This window comes from Loxodonta africana, chromosome 11 (genome assembly GCF_030014295.1).
Source record: "Loxodonta africana isolate mLoxAfr1 chromosome 11, mLoxAfr1.hap2, whole genome shotgun sequence".
Taxonomy (NCBI): Eukaryota; Metazoa; Chordata; class Mammalia; order Proboscidea; family Elephantidae; genus Loxodonta; species Loxodonta africana.
The window spans coordinates 47,086,901-47,105,558 of NC_087352.1; the positions used below are offsets into that span (position 1 = coordinate 47,086,901).

An 18,658-nucleotide genomic window follows, 5' to 3' on the forward strand; every position below is an offset into this window, starting at 1 on the left:
AAGTTTAAGTGGGAAGGGAATGACATAGGTTAATGAATATTTTCCTTTCTGTAATTTAAATGTTATAAACAGATTTTCGGCAACATACAGAACAGTATCCCAACAAGTGAAAATGTTGCAAACGTCACAATAATAGAGGGAACAGTTCTTGTTAGATTCCTTGGGTTTAACAGGAGACTGTTGAATAAATCTGTGTGTAGATTTCTAGAAACTCTGAAAAATGTATGTGCCTTAATTAATCACATTGGTAGTGGAAGAAAGCAGTATTTTAACTAGTCCATATAACCCACATAATCAAAAATCTTGTTAGGATTCATTACATTCTTATTTGAAAGTGTTTATTAAGGAATAAAACCAAAACTTAAAATCGCAGATTTAGGGACAAAGAAACTTCAGGTTCACTTTTAAAAAAAGGAAATGTTTAATCTGTGTTTGATAACCTTTATATAATGATAAAAAAAGGCAATCATCTATGTTACATAGGAAGAGAAAGATTTATGTCTCTAAGTCTGATGATCCAGGCCGCATTCAGACGGCCCGTCCTGTCTACAGCAGTAATTCTTATCAAGGGATACACAGCACTTTGGTAATGAACCTGCTATTCCCTATATTTCACATAGACATAAACTATCAAAGTCAATAGGATAATCAATTTTACGTTTCCTCTGAGAAAAACTTTGGGCATGAAATGTCTTCTTTATTTGGTAGAAAAATAATGGAAAAGAATCTCTATTCCAGTCCACTGTTTTATTTCTAAAATATAGAAATTCTCACACATTCAACTCAATTGAAGGCAACATACCTTGGAAAACAGAATGGTATAATGTCCCCTGTAACGAAAAACCATGGCAATACCTGGCTGTACTCTGAGTGATTAATAAAGATGAAACCAATGATACAGAGCTTCATTTTTATTTAATTTTTTTCCCTTTTTCTTGACTCTGTTTGACACGGGAGAAAATTAAATATGAAAAATTAACACATATAAAGTGACTCATACTTTAAAAAATATTTGACCTAATTTATTATACTCCCAACAACACTTTGAGATGGGCATTGGTACTATTCCTACTAAAAGAGAAGGAAAGAGACCTGCTTGAGTGAAATGATTTGACAAATGGCTTAACTGACTGTTGTGTACATAAATTGTAGCAAGGCATTTGGCAGATTCTTCATCATACACATTCAAGAACCTGGCTAGGTTCAAGTTTTGGTGTCATTACTTATCAGCAGCATCATGTTATATGTATTATTTAAACTAGATGTTATTTAAACTCTTTAAACCTTAGATCATCATTCACAAAATGGAGGTAATAAACCATTTAAAATATGATATTAGTAAAGAAGTCAATGGATGATGCAAGGTAAGATGCTTAGCATAACATCTGATACATAGTAAGTGCTCAATTAGCTTTAGCTATTATGTATCTCAAAAATGGACCTGAAAAATTCTAAACATATCATCAATAGAGAGCTATATTATTCCATTTTGTGAAATATGGCTAATGTACTTTTGGAGAATTGTAAAAGGGTGTCACTGCTGTTGATCTTTGGAGTCGGTAAAGATCATATCGTAGGAAAAAAAGAGTTAAATCAATGCATAGAAGCTAGGTATGAGCTATAGCCACTGCTAGATAAAAAGTCAAGGATCAAAAGGAAAATATGTCAGCCTTCGCCATTTCTTTCTCTTACTCTCTACTCCAAGATATGGAACATTTTGGATATCCTAAATATTTGATAAAGAGAAATATCTTCTGGGCTATTTTATTTTTGACAGAAACAAAATACTACTATGATACTGAAAAGGATTTCAGTTGAGGAAGTCTTTATTTAATTAATTCAAGCATATACATCTATGTTAAGTTACTGAATGTCCACAATAGAATTTCTCCTCTCTTTACAAGGGGACAAATTTTTGTCTATTTTATTTACTGATGAATCCTAAGCACACCAAGGAAAGTACCTGACATTGAACCATTTAACAGGTGCTCAATAATGTACTATTGAACAAATGAAAATAACAGATGCATAAATGAACTTATCCGTATATACGTATGTGTGTGTGTGCACATGTATGTGTGTAGTTGTGGTTCAGTGGTAGAATTCTCATCTTTTATGTAAGAGACCTCGGTCTGCGTCCTGTCCAGGGCACCTCATGTGCAGCCACCATCCCTCTCTAAGTGGAGGCTTGAGTGTTGCTATCATCCTGAATGGGTTTCAGTGGAGCTTCCAGACTGAGATGGACTAGGAAGAAAGGAGGCTTGGAGGTCTACTTCCAGAAAATCAACAAAAACCCTGATCCTGGGTATGGAAAAGAATCAGGCAGCATTTCATTCCATTATGCACAGGGCTGCCCTGAATCAGGGTTCAAGTGGATGGCAGCTAACAACACACGTGCACATAAAGAGAATTAAAAGTTGTAAAAGAGAGGATTCCATTTATAGTGTCCATTTCTTGTTATGTCTAGCAATAGATTGTTTACAGTTGGTGTTTACATTTGGTACTCAAATTGAAGCGTCATAAATCCTTCCCAAGCCTTTCAATTTCCTCAATAAGATAGTCAACATCTGTTTGCGTGGTGGCAGGATTTGAAAAGACCATTCGGAAAAAATTTACTTTGTCCCCACATGGCTGGTAGCTTATCATGGCTGAGCCTTCTTCTATCATCAGAGCTTTAATCTTTGGAGCAATCTGTGTGTAAACATAAATATTATTAAAAATAAATTTTACAAGTAAATACTCTTCCATTTTGTATATGGCTACATAACTATCTTTAGCTAGAAGTAAACTGCAGACAATTTAAAGTTGTCAGGGATAATTTTTAAGAAGTGGTTTTGTACGGAGAAGCACTACGATCTGTATTCACACTGCACCTCCTGTTACTCCATGATTCGTGATTACCAAACTCATAGTCATGTACATCTGCTAGAATGCATTAAAGGAAGTCATGTGGTAGCTGCTTGTATTTACATGGCAATACAAATAATAGAAGTGCCTGGGAAAGACTTAAAATGAAATAAGGAATGGAACAATAGTAGCATACTTTAGATTGTAACTTGCAGCATCTGAATTATCGCAATACATCTTGAGTTTTTCTCCAAGGTCACTGTTTTGCAGCAAAGCAGTTTGTTTTTGTTTTTGGTAAACTTCGCAGAGACAAGCTCTGTCTAATTGTCCTGTATATCTCCTAAAACTATACCATGCATGTGGCACTGTGGCACATTACCAAAAAACCAAACCCCCTGCCGCTGAGTCAATTCCAACTCATAGTGACCATACAGGACAGAGTAGAACTGCCCTAGAGGGTTTCCCAGGCTGTAAATCTTTATGGAAGCAGACTGCCACATCTTTCTCCCGTGGAGCGGCTAGTGAGTTCAAACTGCCCACCTTTGGTTAGCAGCTGAGCGCTTTAACCACTGTGCCACCAGGGCTCCTCATTGTGACACATTAGTACATTCTTAAGCTATTATTCTAGCGCAAGTGGCACTGGTACCTTGGAAAAGCCAGAGCGCGACGCTCTATGACTACTCATTATGTTCTTTTTCCTGATACTTTTCCCTGACCCTTCTGTTTCTGTACACGGTTTACCTTTGAATCTACAGATGCCATCCATTATTTGATTTTCCTTTATATCTTTGTATAACAGCAGTGTAGAAGCAAAAAAAAGATATGTTTATTTATACCTTTTATTTCGTTACCATTTGATATCCCTCACGATTTCTAATTAATCAACACAACCATAAAGTAACTGTTAGTTATTGTCTGCAGTATTTGTCAGAAGTTGTCCCACAACCCCCGCCCTTACCCTCTGTCCAGGAAAAAGTGCAGGGCCCTGAGAGGGATAGCTCTGTGGTAAGTGGGTTATGTGGGCCTCAAGGAGCCAGCTGGTAAAGTCAGTGCAAATAAGCCCCTCACCTATTGTCAGCTGATGGTAGTTACCCTAGCGGACGATCATGCTTATAAAAACTAGAAACCAAACCCATTGCTATCAAGTTGATTCCGACCCACAGCAACCCTACAGGACAGAATAGAACTGTCGCACAGGTTTTCCAAGGCTATAATCTTTAAGGGGAAACCCTGGTGGTGTAGTGGTCAAGAGCTTGGCTGCTAACCAAAACGTTGGCAGTTCAAATCCATCAGGTGCTCCTTGGAAACCCTATGGGGCAGTTCTGCTCTGGCCTTTAGGGTGGCTATGAGTCGAAATTGACTCGATGGCAATGGTTTTGGTTTTTGGGTTTTTAATCTTTAAGGGGTAGTAGTTATGAGCTAGGGCTGCTAACCAAAAGCTCAGCAGTTGGAATTCACCAGGCACTACTTGGAAACTATGGGGCAGTTCTCTGTCCTATAGGGTTGCTATGAAAAGGAATCAACTCGACGGCAGGGGGTTTGGTTTTTTGGCAGTCTTTAAGGAGGCAGACTGCCACATCTTCCTCCTGTGGAACAGCTGGTGGGTTCCAACTGCCGACCTTTCAGCTAGTAGCCGAGCGCTTAACCACTGCACCACCAGGGCTCCTTACACATTTTTAAAAAATTATACATTAAAAAAAATTAAGAGCTTCACTTCATATTTGTTCAAACTATGAAATATTTAAATAGGGAGTATTGTGAAAAGCAAAAACCAAAAAAAAAAAAAGAAAAACAAAACAGAGAAAAGTAAACCCCTAATTTTTTAATGACTTAGGAGCCCAGCAAAATTTACTGATAATATAAAAAGCTGATGCCCTTAAACATATCAGATAGTCTGTGCTCAGCTTATTCTAGGGCATCAAATGACCTAAGATAAGTAAATGGTTGTAATATTGGTATGACTCAGAAAGTGCTGGTAATATCATAAAATGAATATATGGGTTGCATGCTTAAGAGAGGTTAAAAATGTATAATAAATATATGTGCTAAATACCGTGTAGTGGGACTGATGTCCTCTTTATATCATTCAGGAAAAGATGAAATGCTCCTATTGTTAATGACTTTCATTTTGATTATTTTTTCAGTATTTTTTATGGGTGTGTGAAGGTATAAAATATCTTTTGCTCAGATTCTTGTTCAAGTGACCTTATGATAAGTATTTCAAATTTAATAACTTTCCTAAGTAACTCTTCTATTGCTCTTCAGAATTACAGTAATTTATATTCTTGCCTTCCCTCCCACTAAACCTTCTAGCCAAGGAATTTAGCCTGTAGACAGGGATTCTACCTTACTCAATTTATACTCCTAGCTCTTGTGTGTGTGTGTGCGTATGTGCATGTGTTTAGTAAAAGTTTACAAAGCAAATTAGGTTTTCCTTTTAACAATTTCTGTACAAATTATTCAATGAACTTGGTTACATTTTTTCACACTGTATCAGCATTCTCATTCTTTCCATTCTCATTGTTCTGTTTCCCTTAATCTAGCTTCCTTACCCACCCTTACCTTTTCATCTTTGGTACGGGGAAAATATTTACCATTCGGTTTAATTTAGATGATTATTTAGAGGAACACAGTACTTATATATGGTATTATGTATTTTATGGGATAGTCTAGCATTTGATTGAAAGGTGACCTCTGGAAGTGGTTTGAGTTCTAAGTTTAAAGGGCAATAACATCAGGGGTTCATCCAGTCTCTACCAGTCCGCTAACTCTGGCCTTTTTTTTTAGGTATTTGAGTTTTGTTAAAAAATTTCTCCCATTCTACCCAGGACCATCTATTGAGTCCCCAGTTAGAATGTTGAGTAGTTACACTCCTAGCTCTTATTGGAACACCTGGCAAATATTAATTAGTGAATGAATTAACCAAAGTATAAAAGGTCAGTTGAGTACATATTAGACACTCAATAAATATCTTTAATATACAAATGATGACCAGGCTAATTATCCACTAAACAAAGTAATCGATCACATTATGTAAAAGGCAAAATTGACATTAAAAACACCACAACCAAACACACACACCCCTTACCTTTTGGAGTTCTTGATCTCTTTCAAAACCTTTTGGGATATGTTTAAGTCTTGGTGGTAAGTACCAGAAGCAGACATTGGTGAACTCAGGCTAAATCAAAGATAAAAATTTTACAAGTAATCCTTAAAGCCCAACTTAATTCTTTAGTGACTTATTTCAGAAATATTTTAATCAATTTAATTTTTTAATATATTTAACAAATAATTATCCAGGACCCAGTAAATGGCAGATACTGGATACAGATAAAAAGAAATGGCCACAGTTTGTAGAGAGTGCCTAGTCTCTAAAACCTCTATCATTAAAAAACAAACAAACAAAAAAAACTCATTGCCAAGTAGATTCCGACTCATAGTGACCCTGTAGGACAGAGTAGAACTGCCCCATAGGGTTTCCAAGGAGCGGCTGGTGGATTTGAACCGCCAGCCTTTTGGTTAGCTGCTGAGCTCTTAACCACTACTCCACCAGGGCTCCTATCCTATCATAGTTCTTGATAATTTTAATACCTCTTCAGAAGATCCTCAAAGATCTTCAGCTATCCATGATCATTCCTTGAAGTATTTTAAACAAAAGAATGATAACACCAGTTTTATACGAGAGAAACTTCACTCGGCTTTAAGTATGGACAATTGTTTAGAGGCAATCAGAACGGAAGAGGTGAGATTATTAGTAAACAGCATGTTATAGTAGTTCAGGGAGGAGGGGAGAGGCGGCTTCACCAAAGCAATGGCCGTGAGTGTAGACTGAGTGTTCACATTCCTGAGATTTTCAAGAGAGAGAATTGAAGCGTGATGATCAGTGCTAGATTTTCAGGATGAATTCAAGGTTTCTGGCTTGAAAAACTGGACGTCATCCACAAAGACAAAGAATAAAAGAGAACTTTACTTAAATCAACTATCAAAACTTATTTCACAGAGAAAAATGAACGATTAGAGAACGTGTAGTATTAAAAACAAAACAAAAAACTCCTTTATTTCAGGTTTCCACTTAAGACCGAAAGAAACTAGCAAAGATTAAGGTAATAAAATGGTAAGGTAGAGACATTTTGAAGATAGACAAAGCATCTTTGTTTCCTAATAGTTACTCTTAATAGCATAAGTTAACCCCTCCCAGTGAATGGTTGACTGGCCTTAAAGGGGGGAAGGAGATAATGATAGCAACTATCTCAGATTTTTCACTAATATCTATTTAGTGCCTATAAGGAGCCCTGGTGGCACAGTGGTTAAGAGCTCAGCTGCTAACCAAAAGATTGTTGGTTCGAATCCACCAGCCGCTCCTTGGAAACCCTATAGGGCAGTCCTACTCTGTCCTATTGGCTCGGGTCACTATGAGTTGGAATCAACTCCATGGCAACAGGTTTGGTTTTTTTGGTTTTATATAATGACTTATCCAAGGCTATCATATAATTTAAAGCCTGTCTTCTCTAATCGTCCACTATCCAGGAAACCTCTAACATTCAATAAAAAAAAAGCTAGGAGGAATGCAGCCACTCTAGATTCAGTGCCAGAGAAATCAAGAAAGCAATTGTAACCAAATAGCTTACATTGTTTTAAAAATTAAAAGATTGAATAATCAACTTATCTTTCGAAACCTTAGCTTAAAAGACACAAAACTTAAATGAAAAGAGCTTTAAAACCCAACTTACTTGAACTTAGCTACAGTAAAATATTTATAATAATTGTTATGACTACTTTTAAAATTCTCTCAAAGTATTATACAGATGATAGATTCAGGTAAGAACATGCAGCAAAGATAGTATAGATCCATTAAACTATCTCGGGAAAAAAAAAAAAAGAAAAATAGCTAAAAGAGTCCTTACTTCTGCATCAAACACAAGTTTAAAGTTATCTCGTTCCTTTAAAACCTTATAAAAGTATTTGGCAAGTTCCATATGTTTGTTGATCTGTGCCTCAAAACCATAGGTTCCCTGTAATTAAAAAAAACAAACAAAAAAAATCAAAATGAAGGCTCAATTCAAGTGAGTTTCTTTAAATTATACTGAAGAAGTTTCTGAAATATATAAAATATATTTAAATATAAAAAATATTTTAAATGTAAATCTAAGGTAGGTTGAATGTTCAGGCATTAAATAAACCTTCAAATCAGAGATTCTGTATTGACCTCAAGCTTCTTGACCCATGAGTCTGTGACTTTCACCATTTTGTTCTCCATAAATACTAATTATAATTGCACCCGTGACCCGACATCATTAATTTCCATATTCTGGGCATGGGATGTGAATATGCAATGACTCTCTTAATATTGACCCTAGAATTGCAATAAAATAATTATTGTTAATTATGCCTGAACCTTTGCCTACATTCTGATGATTTTAATAAATATCTCCTTTTGTGCAGATTTTATTTTAGAAACATCTGTCTTTTAACATTAACCTGTAAGCTCATTGCTGTCGAGTCGATTCTGACTCATAGCAACCCTATAGGACAGAGTAGAACTGCCCCACAGTGTTTCCAAGGAAGAGCTGATGGATTGGAACTGCTTTAACGTTAACAGTACCTAATAAACTTTAATAGCCATCATACTTACTTTTGAGTAATTTTGAGTCTTAGTATTTACTGCCACCTCCCAAATCTCTGGTAGATTTGGTAGAGTTACTGAAGGTTTTACCTGCTTAAGTTTTGGGTTGTTTTCTTTTAGACAGCACATAGAAATGACTCCTGTATATGCTTTCTTCATGTCCATTCATTTCTTTTCAATTGGTAATATTAAATTTTTAAATATATGTCATAAAAGAGGCACCAAGATGCCCCATGTTCAGTGTTATGGATTGAATTGTGTCCTCCCCCAAACTAGGTGTTGAAATCATAGCCCCCATACCTGTAGATATAATCCCCTTTCAGAATAGGGTTTTCTTTGTTAATGACTCCATGTTGGTGTAGGGTATGTCCTAAAACTAATCACTTCTGAGTTATAAGGAGCAACACAGATTAAGAGACGTGCAGGCACAAACAGGGGAAGAGAGATGCCTTGTGAGTAGATGAACTGTAAAAAACCAGTAAACCAACTGGCATCGAGTGAATTCTGACCCATGGCAACCCTATGTGTGTCAGAAAATAACTATGCCCGTAGTGTTTTCAATGACTGTGATCTTTAGGAAATAGATCACCAAGCCTTTTTCTGAGGCACCTCTGGGTGGATTTGAACTGCCAATGTTTCACTTAGTAGCCAAACACTAAACTGTCTGCACCACCCAGGATCTCCTAGATGAACTGTACATGACCCTTGTCATGGATTGAATTGTGTCCCTCCAAAATATGTGTCAACTTTGTTAGGCCATGATTCCCAGTATGTGTGGTAGTCTTTCATTTTGTGACTGTAATTTTAGGTTAAAGAGGATTAGGGTGGAATTGTAACACCCTTACCCAGGTCACATCCCTGATCCAAAGTCAAAGGAATTTCCCTGGGGTGTGGCCTGCACCACATTTTATCTCTCAAGAGATAAAAGAAAGAAGCAAGCAGAGAGACAGGGGGAGCTCATACCACCAAGAAAGTATTGCTGGGAGCACAGCATGTCCTTTGAACCCAGGGTTCCTGTGCAGAGAAGCTCCTAGTCCAGGGGAAGATTGATGACAAGGACCTTCCTCCAGAAACAACAGAGGAAGCCTTCCCCTGGAGCTGACACCCTGATTTTGGACTTGTAACCTACTAGATTGTGAGAGAATAAACTTCTTTTTGTTGAAGTTATCTACTTGTGGTATTTCTGTTATAGCAGCACTAGATGACTAAGACAACCCTAAATGGAGTAACCTACACAGCTCTAAACCATAGCACTTCTTCACCTCTTGCCTAACACTGAATGTCATCCCTATCAGTTTTTCCATCTATTGGATCATTGTTGTTGTTGTTCTTGTTCAGTGCTGTGGAATCAGTTACGGCTCATAGCGACCCGATGTACAACAGAACAAAACACTGCCCAGTCCTGCATCATCCTCACAATCATTGCTATGTTTGAGCCCACCATTACAGCCACTATGTCAATCCATCTTGTTGAGAGTCTTCCTCTTAAAAAAGAGGAAGCTGACTCTCTAGTTTACCAAACATAATGTCCTTCTCCAATAACTGATTCTTCCTGATAACATGTCCAAAGTATGTAAGATGAAGCTTCGCCATCCTCCCTTCTAAGGAGCATTCTGGGTATACTTCTTCCAAGACAGATTTGTACCTTCTTCTGACAGTCATGGTATATTCAGTATTCTTTGCCAACACCATAATTCAAAGGTGTCAATTCTTTCTTATTCATTGTCCAGCTTTTGCATGCATATGAGGTGATTGGAAATACCATGGCTTGGGTCAGGAGCATGTTAATTCTCAAGGTGACATCTTTGCTTTTTAACACTTTAAAGAGATCTTTTGCAACAGATTTGCCCCAGTGCAATACATCATTTGATTTCTTGACTGCTGCTTCCATGGGCGTTCAGTGTGGATCCAAGTGAAATGACGTCCTTGACAATTTCAGTATTTTCTCTGTTTATCACAATGGTGCTTATAGGTCCAGTCGTGAGGATTTTTGTTTTAATGTTGAGGTGTAACCCATACTGAAGGCTGTGGTCTTTGATCTTCATCAGTATGTGCTTCAAGTCCTTTTTACTTTCAGCAAGGAAGGTTGTGTCATCTGCATATTGCAGATTGTTAATATGTCTTCCTTCAATCCCAGTGCTGAATGGCTCTGCATATAGTCTAGTTTTTTTTGATTATTTGTGCAGCATACAGACTGAATAAGTATGGTGAAAGGATAAAATTCTGACAGACACCTTCCCTGACTTTAAATCACACAGTATTCCCTAGTTCTGTCCAAACAACTGCCTCTTGGTCTATGTACAGTTTCCACAAGAGCACAATTAAGTGTTCTGGAATTCCTAGTCTTCACAATGTTATCCATAATTTGCTATGATCCAGAGTCAAATTCCTCTGCATAGTCAATAAAACACAGGTAAATATCTTTCTGGTATTCTCTGCTTTCAGCCAAGATCCATCTGACACCAGCAACGACATCCCTTGGTCCATGTTCTCTTCTGAATCTGGCTTGGATTTCTGGCAGTTCTGTCGATGTACTGCTGCAACCACTTTTTAATTATCTTCAGCAAAATTTTGCTTGTGAGTGATATTAATGATATTATTCAATAATTTCCACATTCTGTTGGATCACCTTTCTTTGGAATGGGCACAAATATGCATCTCTTCCAATTGGTTGGCCATTGGATCATTACCAACAGAATAATAGTATACTGTGATAAATTCTTCCTAAAATAACAACAATAACAACATCACACACACACACAAAAAAAAAAAACTACCTGTGTGTTTCTCTGCTCTATTTATAGGCAATCTCCTCAAAAGGCTTTTCTATATTCGCTGTCTCCGTTTCCTCCTTCCATTTTTACTTTATTAAGCTCTTCTTGTGTGGATCACTACTGAACGAAAATGCCATATTAAGCAAGCAATTCTAAGTTCTGATCTTACTCAAGTGACATGCTGAGTTTGACAGTATTATTTTTTGTTTTCTGAAATGCTTTCTTCCCATGGCTTTGTAGGTACATCACTATCTTTTGTTCTTGCTGTTAGGTGCAGTCAAGTAGATTTCAGCTCATAGCGACTCCATGTGATGGAATAAAACTGCTCCATAGGGTTTTTTTTGGCTGTAATCCTTACACAAGCAGATTGCCAGGTCTTTATCCCACAGAATCACTGGGTGGGTTCAAACCACCAACCTTTTGGTTAATAACCAACCAAGCACTTAATCATTTGTATCACCAGAACTCTATCTTAAAGCCAAAAAACCAGACCAATTGCTGTCGAGTCAATTCCAACTCATAGCGACCCTATAGGACAGAGTAGAACTGCCCCAAAGAGTTTCCAAGGAGCACCTGGTGGATTCAAATGCCGACCTTCTGGTTAGCAGCCATAGCACTTAACCGCTACACCACCAGGGTTTTCCTCACTATCTTAGTTCTCCTTTTATATCTTTGGCCACTTTTTCTGAGTTCCCTTTGTTGGATCCCTTGCTTCTCCCTGATTTCCATATTTTTAGTCTCATTCCTCTGAGATTCCTACCTTTGCTTTCCACATTAACCATAGCTTGAAGATATCAACATGTTGGCCACACTGTATGGTTTTATCACCTGTGTCAAATTCAACATTATAGAGTTTATCTGGCTGGAAAAGATATCCTGCTCTCATCTGGTTGCATGCTTCCAGAAGATCCTAAAAAAGGGGATAACATATCTGACATGTAAGTCATATATATTTTGATAAGAACTGCAATTATTCATTACAATTAACATACTATTTCTACTTTACATGTACATTTAAATGGAATTTTGTATATTTTAAATAAAAAATACAAGTAAATTTCCTCCAAAGATTTTAGTATATTTGGACCTATCTGGAACAGCAGGTATATAATTGCATTAATACTTGTCTACTTTTTCTTCAACTTAAGTCATGCAGCTCTTAGAAATTGGTGACTATCTTGCAATGTAGTTAAGGAGAACCAAGTTCTTCGTACACTTAGTTGCCTAAGCACTCCTATGAACCCATAGTATAGGTGTCAGTCAGATAAACTGCTCAGATGGCCACAGTAGATGGAGCATAAAATTACCCATTTGTTTAACCCATCCATTTAGTTTGCTTTTTTCTAGCCATTTCAATAGGCTGACTTTCACAATGAAGGCAGTCAATACTAACACATCCATCCATCGCTTTCTACTTAAAAATAGAAATAGTTACTTTTTCTTGGATCAGGATAGCAGAGCATTGAAGGGGGGCACCCATTAGTTTGTGTGGATTCCAGGTCACAGAGTTGGCCCTGGGTGATAAAACAGCCCCAGTTAGTATTCACAGTCTAATGGAAGAGAATAGAAGCCTATATACATTATTTCCTTTCACACGGAATGCCCACAGTCTCACCTTTCAATGCCCCTGAGTTTATAGGAATGGCTTCTGGACAGCAGCAATCCACCTCCCCAAGCTGCCTGCAACACGTACAAAGGACCAGTGTTCAGATATAAAGTATTTCATTTTAAATTGCACCAACTACTTTTTTTATGGTAAGTTTATTTTGAAAGTTGATGAAGACTTAATTGCTACAGTAGGTAATTATAAGCTTGGCTACAATTATCCTGCATATGAGAACAATGCACTTAAAATTTCCTAATATAAATTCTCATTGTCTATTTATTCATGGCAGTAAAGTTTTAGGTTCCTAATTAATTCAAATGACATCTTCTGAATAATTTCCACCTGCAGATAAAGTAAAAATTCAGTTGTCAAATTTGGCAATACTACAGAAAAATTAAAATCTCTAGTATGTAACTTTAAATTTGTCCAATTCTAATTGAAGCCAAATACTTTTTTGTTGTTCTGGTTGCCAAAAAGCACTGTACCAACAGAAGTTTTGCTTTCCTTAAAAAAAAAAATTTTTTTAATAGGTATTTATTAAGCAATGTATTTATTTATTTATTTTTTTAGAGTAGTGGGCTAAATCTTCTCCCAATTTCAAATCAGGTTTGACTGTTCTTCAAGTTGATTTTCTAAATTTATGGTTGAATGAATATTCATAGATGTTTAGACTTTTTAAAATCACTTGATATTTTTGTAACTCTTTTTATTATGTATTAAGGCCATTTAAAAATAATTGATGAGAATAAGAGTATTCTGTCTCCATATTTATTTACTATAAAAAATTAGAATACAGAGAAATTTTTGTCTTGACTGAAATACCTATTAAGAATCCTTCAAGATTGTTCATACCAAAAACCTAACCTGTTGCCATCAAATCAATTCTGACTCATAGCACCCTTACAGGACAGAGTAGAGCTGCCAGTAGGTTTTCCAAGCCTGTAATTTTTACAAAAGCATACTGCCACATCTCTTCTTCTGTGAACAGCTGGTGGATTTGAACTGCCCATCTTTCAGTTAGTAGCCAAGCCCTTAACCACTGTGCCACCAGGGCTCCTAGGTTGTTCATAGGATTCATTTTTAAGGGAAACTATAAACCATTTTTTTTTTTTTTATAAACCAGGCTAAAAGATGTGACTTACATCCACATGCATCCAGAGTTTGTGCTTCTCACAAATATCAGCGATGTCACAGAGAGGGTCAAAGGCGCCATACACTGTGGTGCCAGCTGTGGTGCTGACGAAAAATGGAGTTTGGCCCTGGTGGTGATAGAGAAATGAGTCATTCTTACAATCTCGTACCGCCCAAAAGAAAGCTAATATTGTTATTTAACGTTTCTGGACATCAGAAAGCTTGATAACTTTGATTGCAAACATTAAGTACTTAGCGCTGTCATATATTTGAAGAACTTGGAGTACTGGAGAAAGTAGCTTAATCATAAGATAAAATGGATATCACTGCATTTGGATTTTATTAATTATTATATCTCTCTGAAGTTGTTTTCAGAAAATAACACCAGAAAATAGAGATGATCAAATTCCTGTATATAGGAAGTACCCTGATAACTTTTCTTTTTATATTTAGCAGAAACAAAATTATTAAAGAAATACTGCAACATTACTTAATTATCCCACTTCGATTTTATAGAGAATTTTCCATGTTTAGAATTGTTTTACTTCTCACAGTTTTCCTATCAGTTGTTTTCCACTAATGAAATAAGTGGAGCCCTGGTGGCACAGTGGTTAAGAGCTTCTCTGGTAACCAAAAAGTTGGCAGTTCAAATCCACCAGCCGCTCCTTGGAAACCCTATGGGGCAGTTCTACTCTGTCGTATAGGGTTGCTGTAAGTCGGAATCAACTCAACAGCAATGGGTTTAATGAAATAAGTAAAGAAACAATAACGATTCCTTTGCATTTTAGATAAGGAACTGTAGAACATACCTTTCTTTTAGCTTGTGCTATATTTTTCTCTAACTCAGCTGGAATCATCCTTCCCCTTAAAAATGCAAATTTGATTTATCATAAATGAAGAAACATACTGATTCTATCAATTAGAAAAATAAATGACATTTAAACTAAGAAAAAAATTAGTTTTTAGTGTCTCCCAAAGGAATTGTTAGGCATATAAGCAGACATTAGGGGAATGTCTTGTTTCCTAAAACCAATGTTAAAGACCACATTGTTGTTTGAGGTAAAGAATGTTTAGTTTATTATTTCAGTCACCTTAAAATCTACATGACCATTTAATAGGAAGATTCAAGTCTTTCTAAGAAAGATACAGAATGATAAACTTTATTTAAAGTTATTAAACTTTAATTATCAAGTAAGGATCATTAGGCATCAAGATTGAAAAATCAGATACTTAAACAGCGGGGGGTGGTGCCACAAATCAAGTGGACCTCACGTTTCTTCACAACAAAGTTCTGAGAAAAAATGAGAGCCGTTATGTTTCTTCTCCATCCAGCTGTCAGACTATCAGCCAGCATGCTTATTGCTGACTCACTAGAAGCATTCCTATTAACGTCAGGAATAAGACAAGGATGCTCACGATCATCAATATAGTATAATTTTTTCTGAAGAAATAATCTGTGAAATAGATCTAAAAATATTAATTAAAAAGCTTTTGTAAATAATATAAAAGTTGAGTAAATTGGGTGGTTACAAAAGTAACTTATGTTCCTACTTGCTAACACTAATGAGTGTGACTAGCTAATAGAAGATATGCCATTTATAATAGAAAATATATATGTAAAATATCTGGAGGCAGGGTTTCTGAATTTGCAGAGGTTATATAAAGAAATGGAAAACTTGGTAGCATAGTGGTTAAGAGCTACGGCTGCTAACCAAAAGGTCTGCAGTTCAAATCCGCCAGGCGCTCCTTGGAAACCATACGGGGCAGTTCTAGTCTGCCCTATAGGGTCGCTATGAGTTAAAATTGATGGCAACAGTTTTTGGTATATAAAGAAATGTAAAACAACTTGAGAAATAATAATTGAATAATGAACATATAAAATATATTTATAAGTATTTTATATTCTTGTATTTCAAAATTTCTAAATATGCAAATATTTCTTACACACCAATAAGAAATAATAAACTACCAATAAAAATAGGCAAAGGATATGAACAGGCAATTCCTGATAAATACACTATTGACAGATACATGTATTAAAAGATGTCCATTGTTTAAAACAATAATGAAACACTATTTTTGTCTATTACATTTTTCAAGTGTACAAATATTAATAATGCTAAGGTTTCACACTGTAGATGAGAGTGTCAATTAACTCAAAAATGCTTGATGAGTAAATGGAACATATATATTAAATTTGAGCATCTTTGAGCCAATAATCCTACTTCTAGAAATTCGTGTGAGAAATATTCATACAAAGATGCTCAAATATATTTGTATAATTATATTCATTTAAGCATTGTTTTTAAACACAAAAGTCAAAAGGGGGAAAACTTAAATACCTTTTTTAAAAAAGACTTGTTAAATTATGTTACATTTATAAAATGGAAAACTCAAGTCATTAAAAAAAAAGAGAATAGAGAAGGTCTGTATGAATTCATGGGATATTCCCAAAATATATTTCAAAGCTAAGAAAAGCCCAAAAAACCAAGTTACAGAATAATAAAAAAAAAAAAACCACTGCCATCGAGTCGATTCCGACTCATAGCGACCTTATAGTTACAGAATATAACACAGAATTTAAGTATAAATAAATTTGATGTGCATAAAAATGCCTTCCAGAATATACGTAGATTTTGTAACATTGTTTACTTCTGAAGAATGAGATTCAAGGCAAACGGGAATATATTTTCACTTTGTACTCTACTAATTGGAAGCCCTGGTAGCTAGTGGGTAAGTGCTACGACTGCTAACCGAGAGGTCAGTAGTTCGGACCGCTAGGCGCTCCTTTGAAACTCCATGGTCCAGTTCTACTCTGTTCTACAGGGTCGCTAGAAGTCGGAATCGACTCTATGACGGTGGGTTTGGGTTTTTTTTGGTTTTTTTTGATTTTTACCCTACTAACCCCGTTGATTTTTTTTCTCCCAAAATCATTATAGTGATAATCCAATAAACTTAATAAACATAAGACAGGGAACAGACATGTGGCAATTCTATTTATATGATCATAAAATATTTGAGTAAAGGAACTTCAGCAATGAGATAGGATAACCTTGGTGCTTCTTTCATAATTACATCTAGTTAAAATTTAAACAAAACTAGTCTGAAGGAGTATTCTTGCTAAAATTTTGAGTAACAGGAAAATGTAATTTTAATCTATGAAACATGATAATAAACATTTTCAAGAATAAGAAACATACCTTTCATCACATTTTACTTCAATCACATTATCAGTTCCAATGCCAAGGATGGCTGCAGCTTTTTTTACTGAATAATGACCCTTGGGCAAAAATGGAAGCAGAAAGTCATTAATTCTCCTGTACTCAGTCACTTTCTATCCAGGGCATTTGGTGGTATATAAGCCCAGTTTTGAAAAGGTTTGTGCATGTGTATATGTATATACACAGTACAGGTTCAGGGCATAGGTCCAGACCCTCATCATGGCCTTCACTGAGATGAAGAGGGTGTAACACCTCCTGCAAGACAGCACTGTCACAGAATTACGAGTCTTTACATGCAGTGGGAAGTTGCATATTCTAGTCCTCTGTATATACAGAAAATCACGTCCTTTATACCATTAGTGATAGCATCCTCGAGGTAAATCTTTTCCTGTTCTTGACAGCTCTAACTCTTGCATTACAGATTTTCTTAAAGAGAGTGAGGCCAAGAGAAATAAATTGACTCTTCCAGTGTCTGTAATTCTGAGTTCTGACTTTGACACCAAGTTTGATTTCCTACCTTCTAGTTAACTACTTGGAAACCCTGGTTGCGTAGTGGTTAAGAGCTATGGCTGCTAACCAAAATGTTGGCGGTTCTAATCCACCAGGTACTCTTGGAAACTCTCTGAGGCAGTTCTACTCTCTCTTTCACTCTGAGTTGGAATGGACTCGACAGCAACGGGTTTGGGTTTTTTTTTTTGTTTGTTTGTTTAGTTAACTACTCTTTCCTTATATTGTTTGACCTTTTGTAAATAACACCAGTAAGATGGTGGTGGTAGCATCTCAGAAGATAAACTTGGACCGGGATACTTTCAGTTGTCAGGAAAAGACCAGATATGTGACAACAATGATTCAGAAATAAAAAACTCTAACCATGTTTTCATTTCAATGGAGAGTTCAGAAGGTTAAAGAATTCAGAAGGTTAGATAGGAAATAATCAAAAAAAATCTGTGTTAAGGAATATTCAGCTTATGCTTAATATATTTGAAAAATCACATGTCGAATGATAAAAAATCACGTTTACAAACAAGCATGTAAAATTATACTGCAGTTTATACTAAATTACATTGAATATACAGCTGAATTTAGTAATGGGAATTTAAAAAAAAAACAAAACAACCTGTCTCCAGGTTCTCAAACCAGCACTACCATTCCCCTTTGAAATCTTAAATGTTTCCATGGTAAAGAAGAAAGTGAACAGATGTATTAAATGGATAAATTGATTTTTTTTTTTTTAAGAAGTTTTAATTCTGTGCACAAGATTGGAACATTAAAACTAAAGGAGACATCAGTGGGTAGATTGTCAATATAAGAAATGTTTTGCGTGGGTCCTATTTCATTTTTCTGCATGTGGAAATCCAATTTTCCCAGCACCATTAATTGAAGAGACCCTTCATTCCTCATTGAAGGTACTTAGTACCCTTGTCAAAAACCAGTTGACCGTAGATGTGTAGGTTTA

At 36.0% G+C, this 18,658-nt stretch overlaps 1 protein-coding gene across 1 annotated transcript in view; it reads right to left on the minus strand.

Annotated features, from left to right (window-relative positions):
* Positions 1–2,517: 2,517 nt before the first annotated feature.
* Positions 2,518–18,658, minus strand: part of LOC100662733 (glutamate decarboxylase 1-like) — an 80,268-nt gene continuing 64,127 nt past the window's right edge. Inside the window, exons 7-15 of the mRNA XM_064293211.1 lie at positions 17,182–17,261; positions 14,791–14,845; positions 13,993–14,109; positions 12,860–12,924; positions 12,680–12,758; positions 12,005–12,154; positions 7,752–7,859; positions 5,936–6,025; positions 2,518–2,691 (exon numbers count right to left, since the gene is read on the minus strand). Coding sequence (XP_064149281.1) covers positions 2,518–2,691; positions 5,936–6,025; positions 7,752–7,859; positions 12,005–12,154; positions 12,680–12,758; positions 12,860–12,924; positions 13,993–14,109; positions 14,791–14,845; positions 17,182–17,261 — 918 coding nt within the window. The remainder of the gene's footprint in view (positions 2,692–5,935; positions 6,026–7,751; positions 7,860–12,004; positions 12,155–12,679; positions 12,759–12,859; positions 12,925–13,992; positions 14,110–14,790; positions 14,846–17,181; positions 17,262–18,658) is intronic.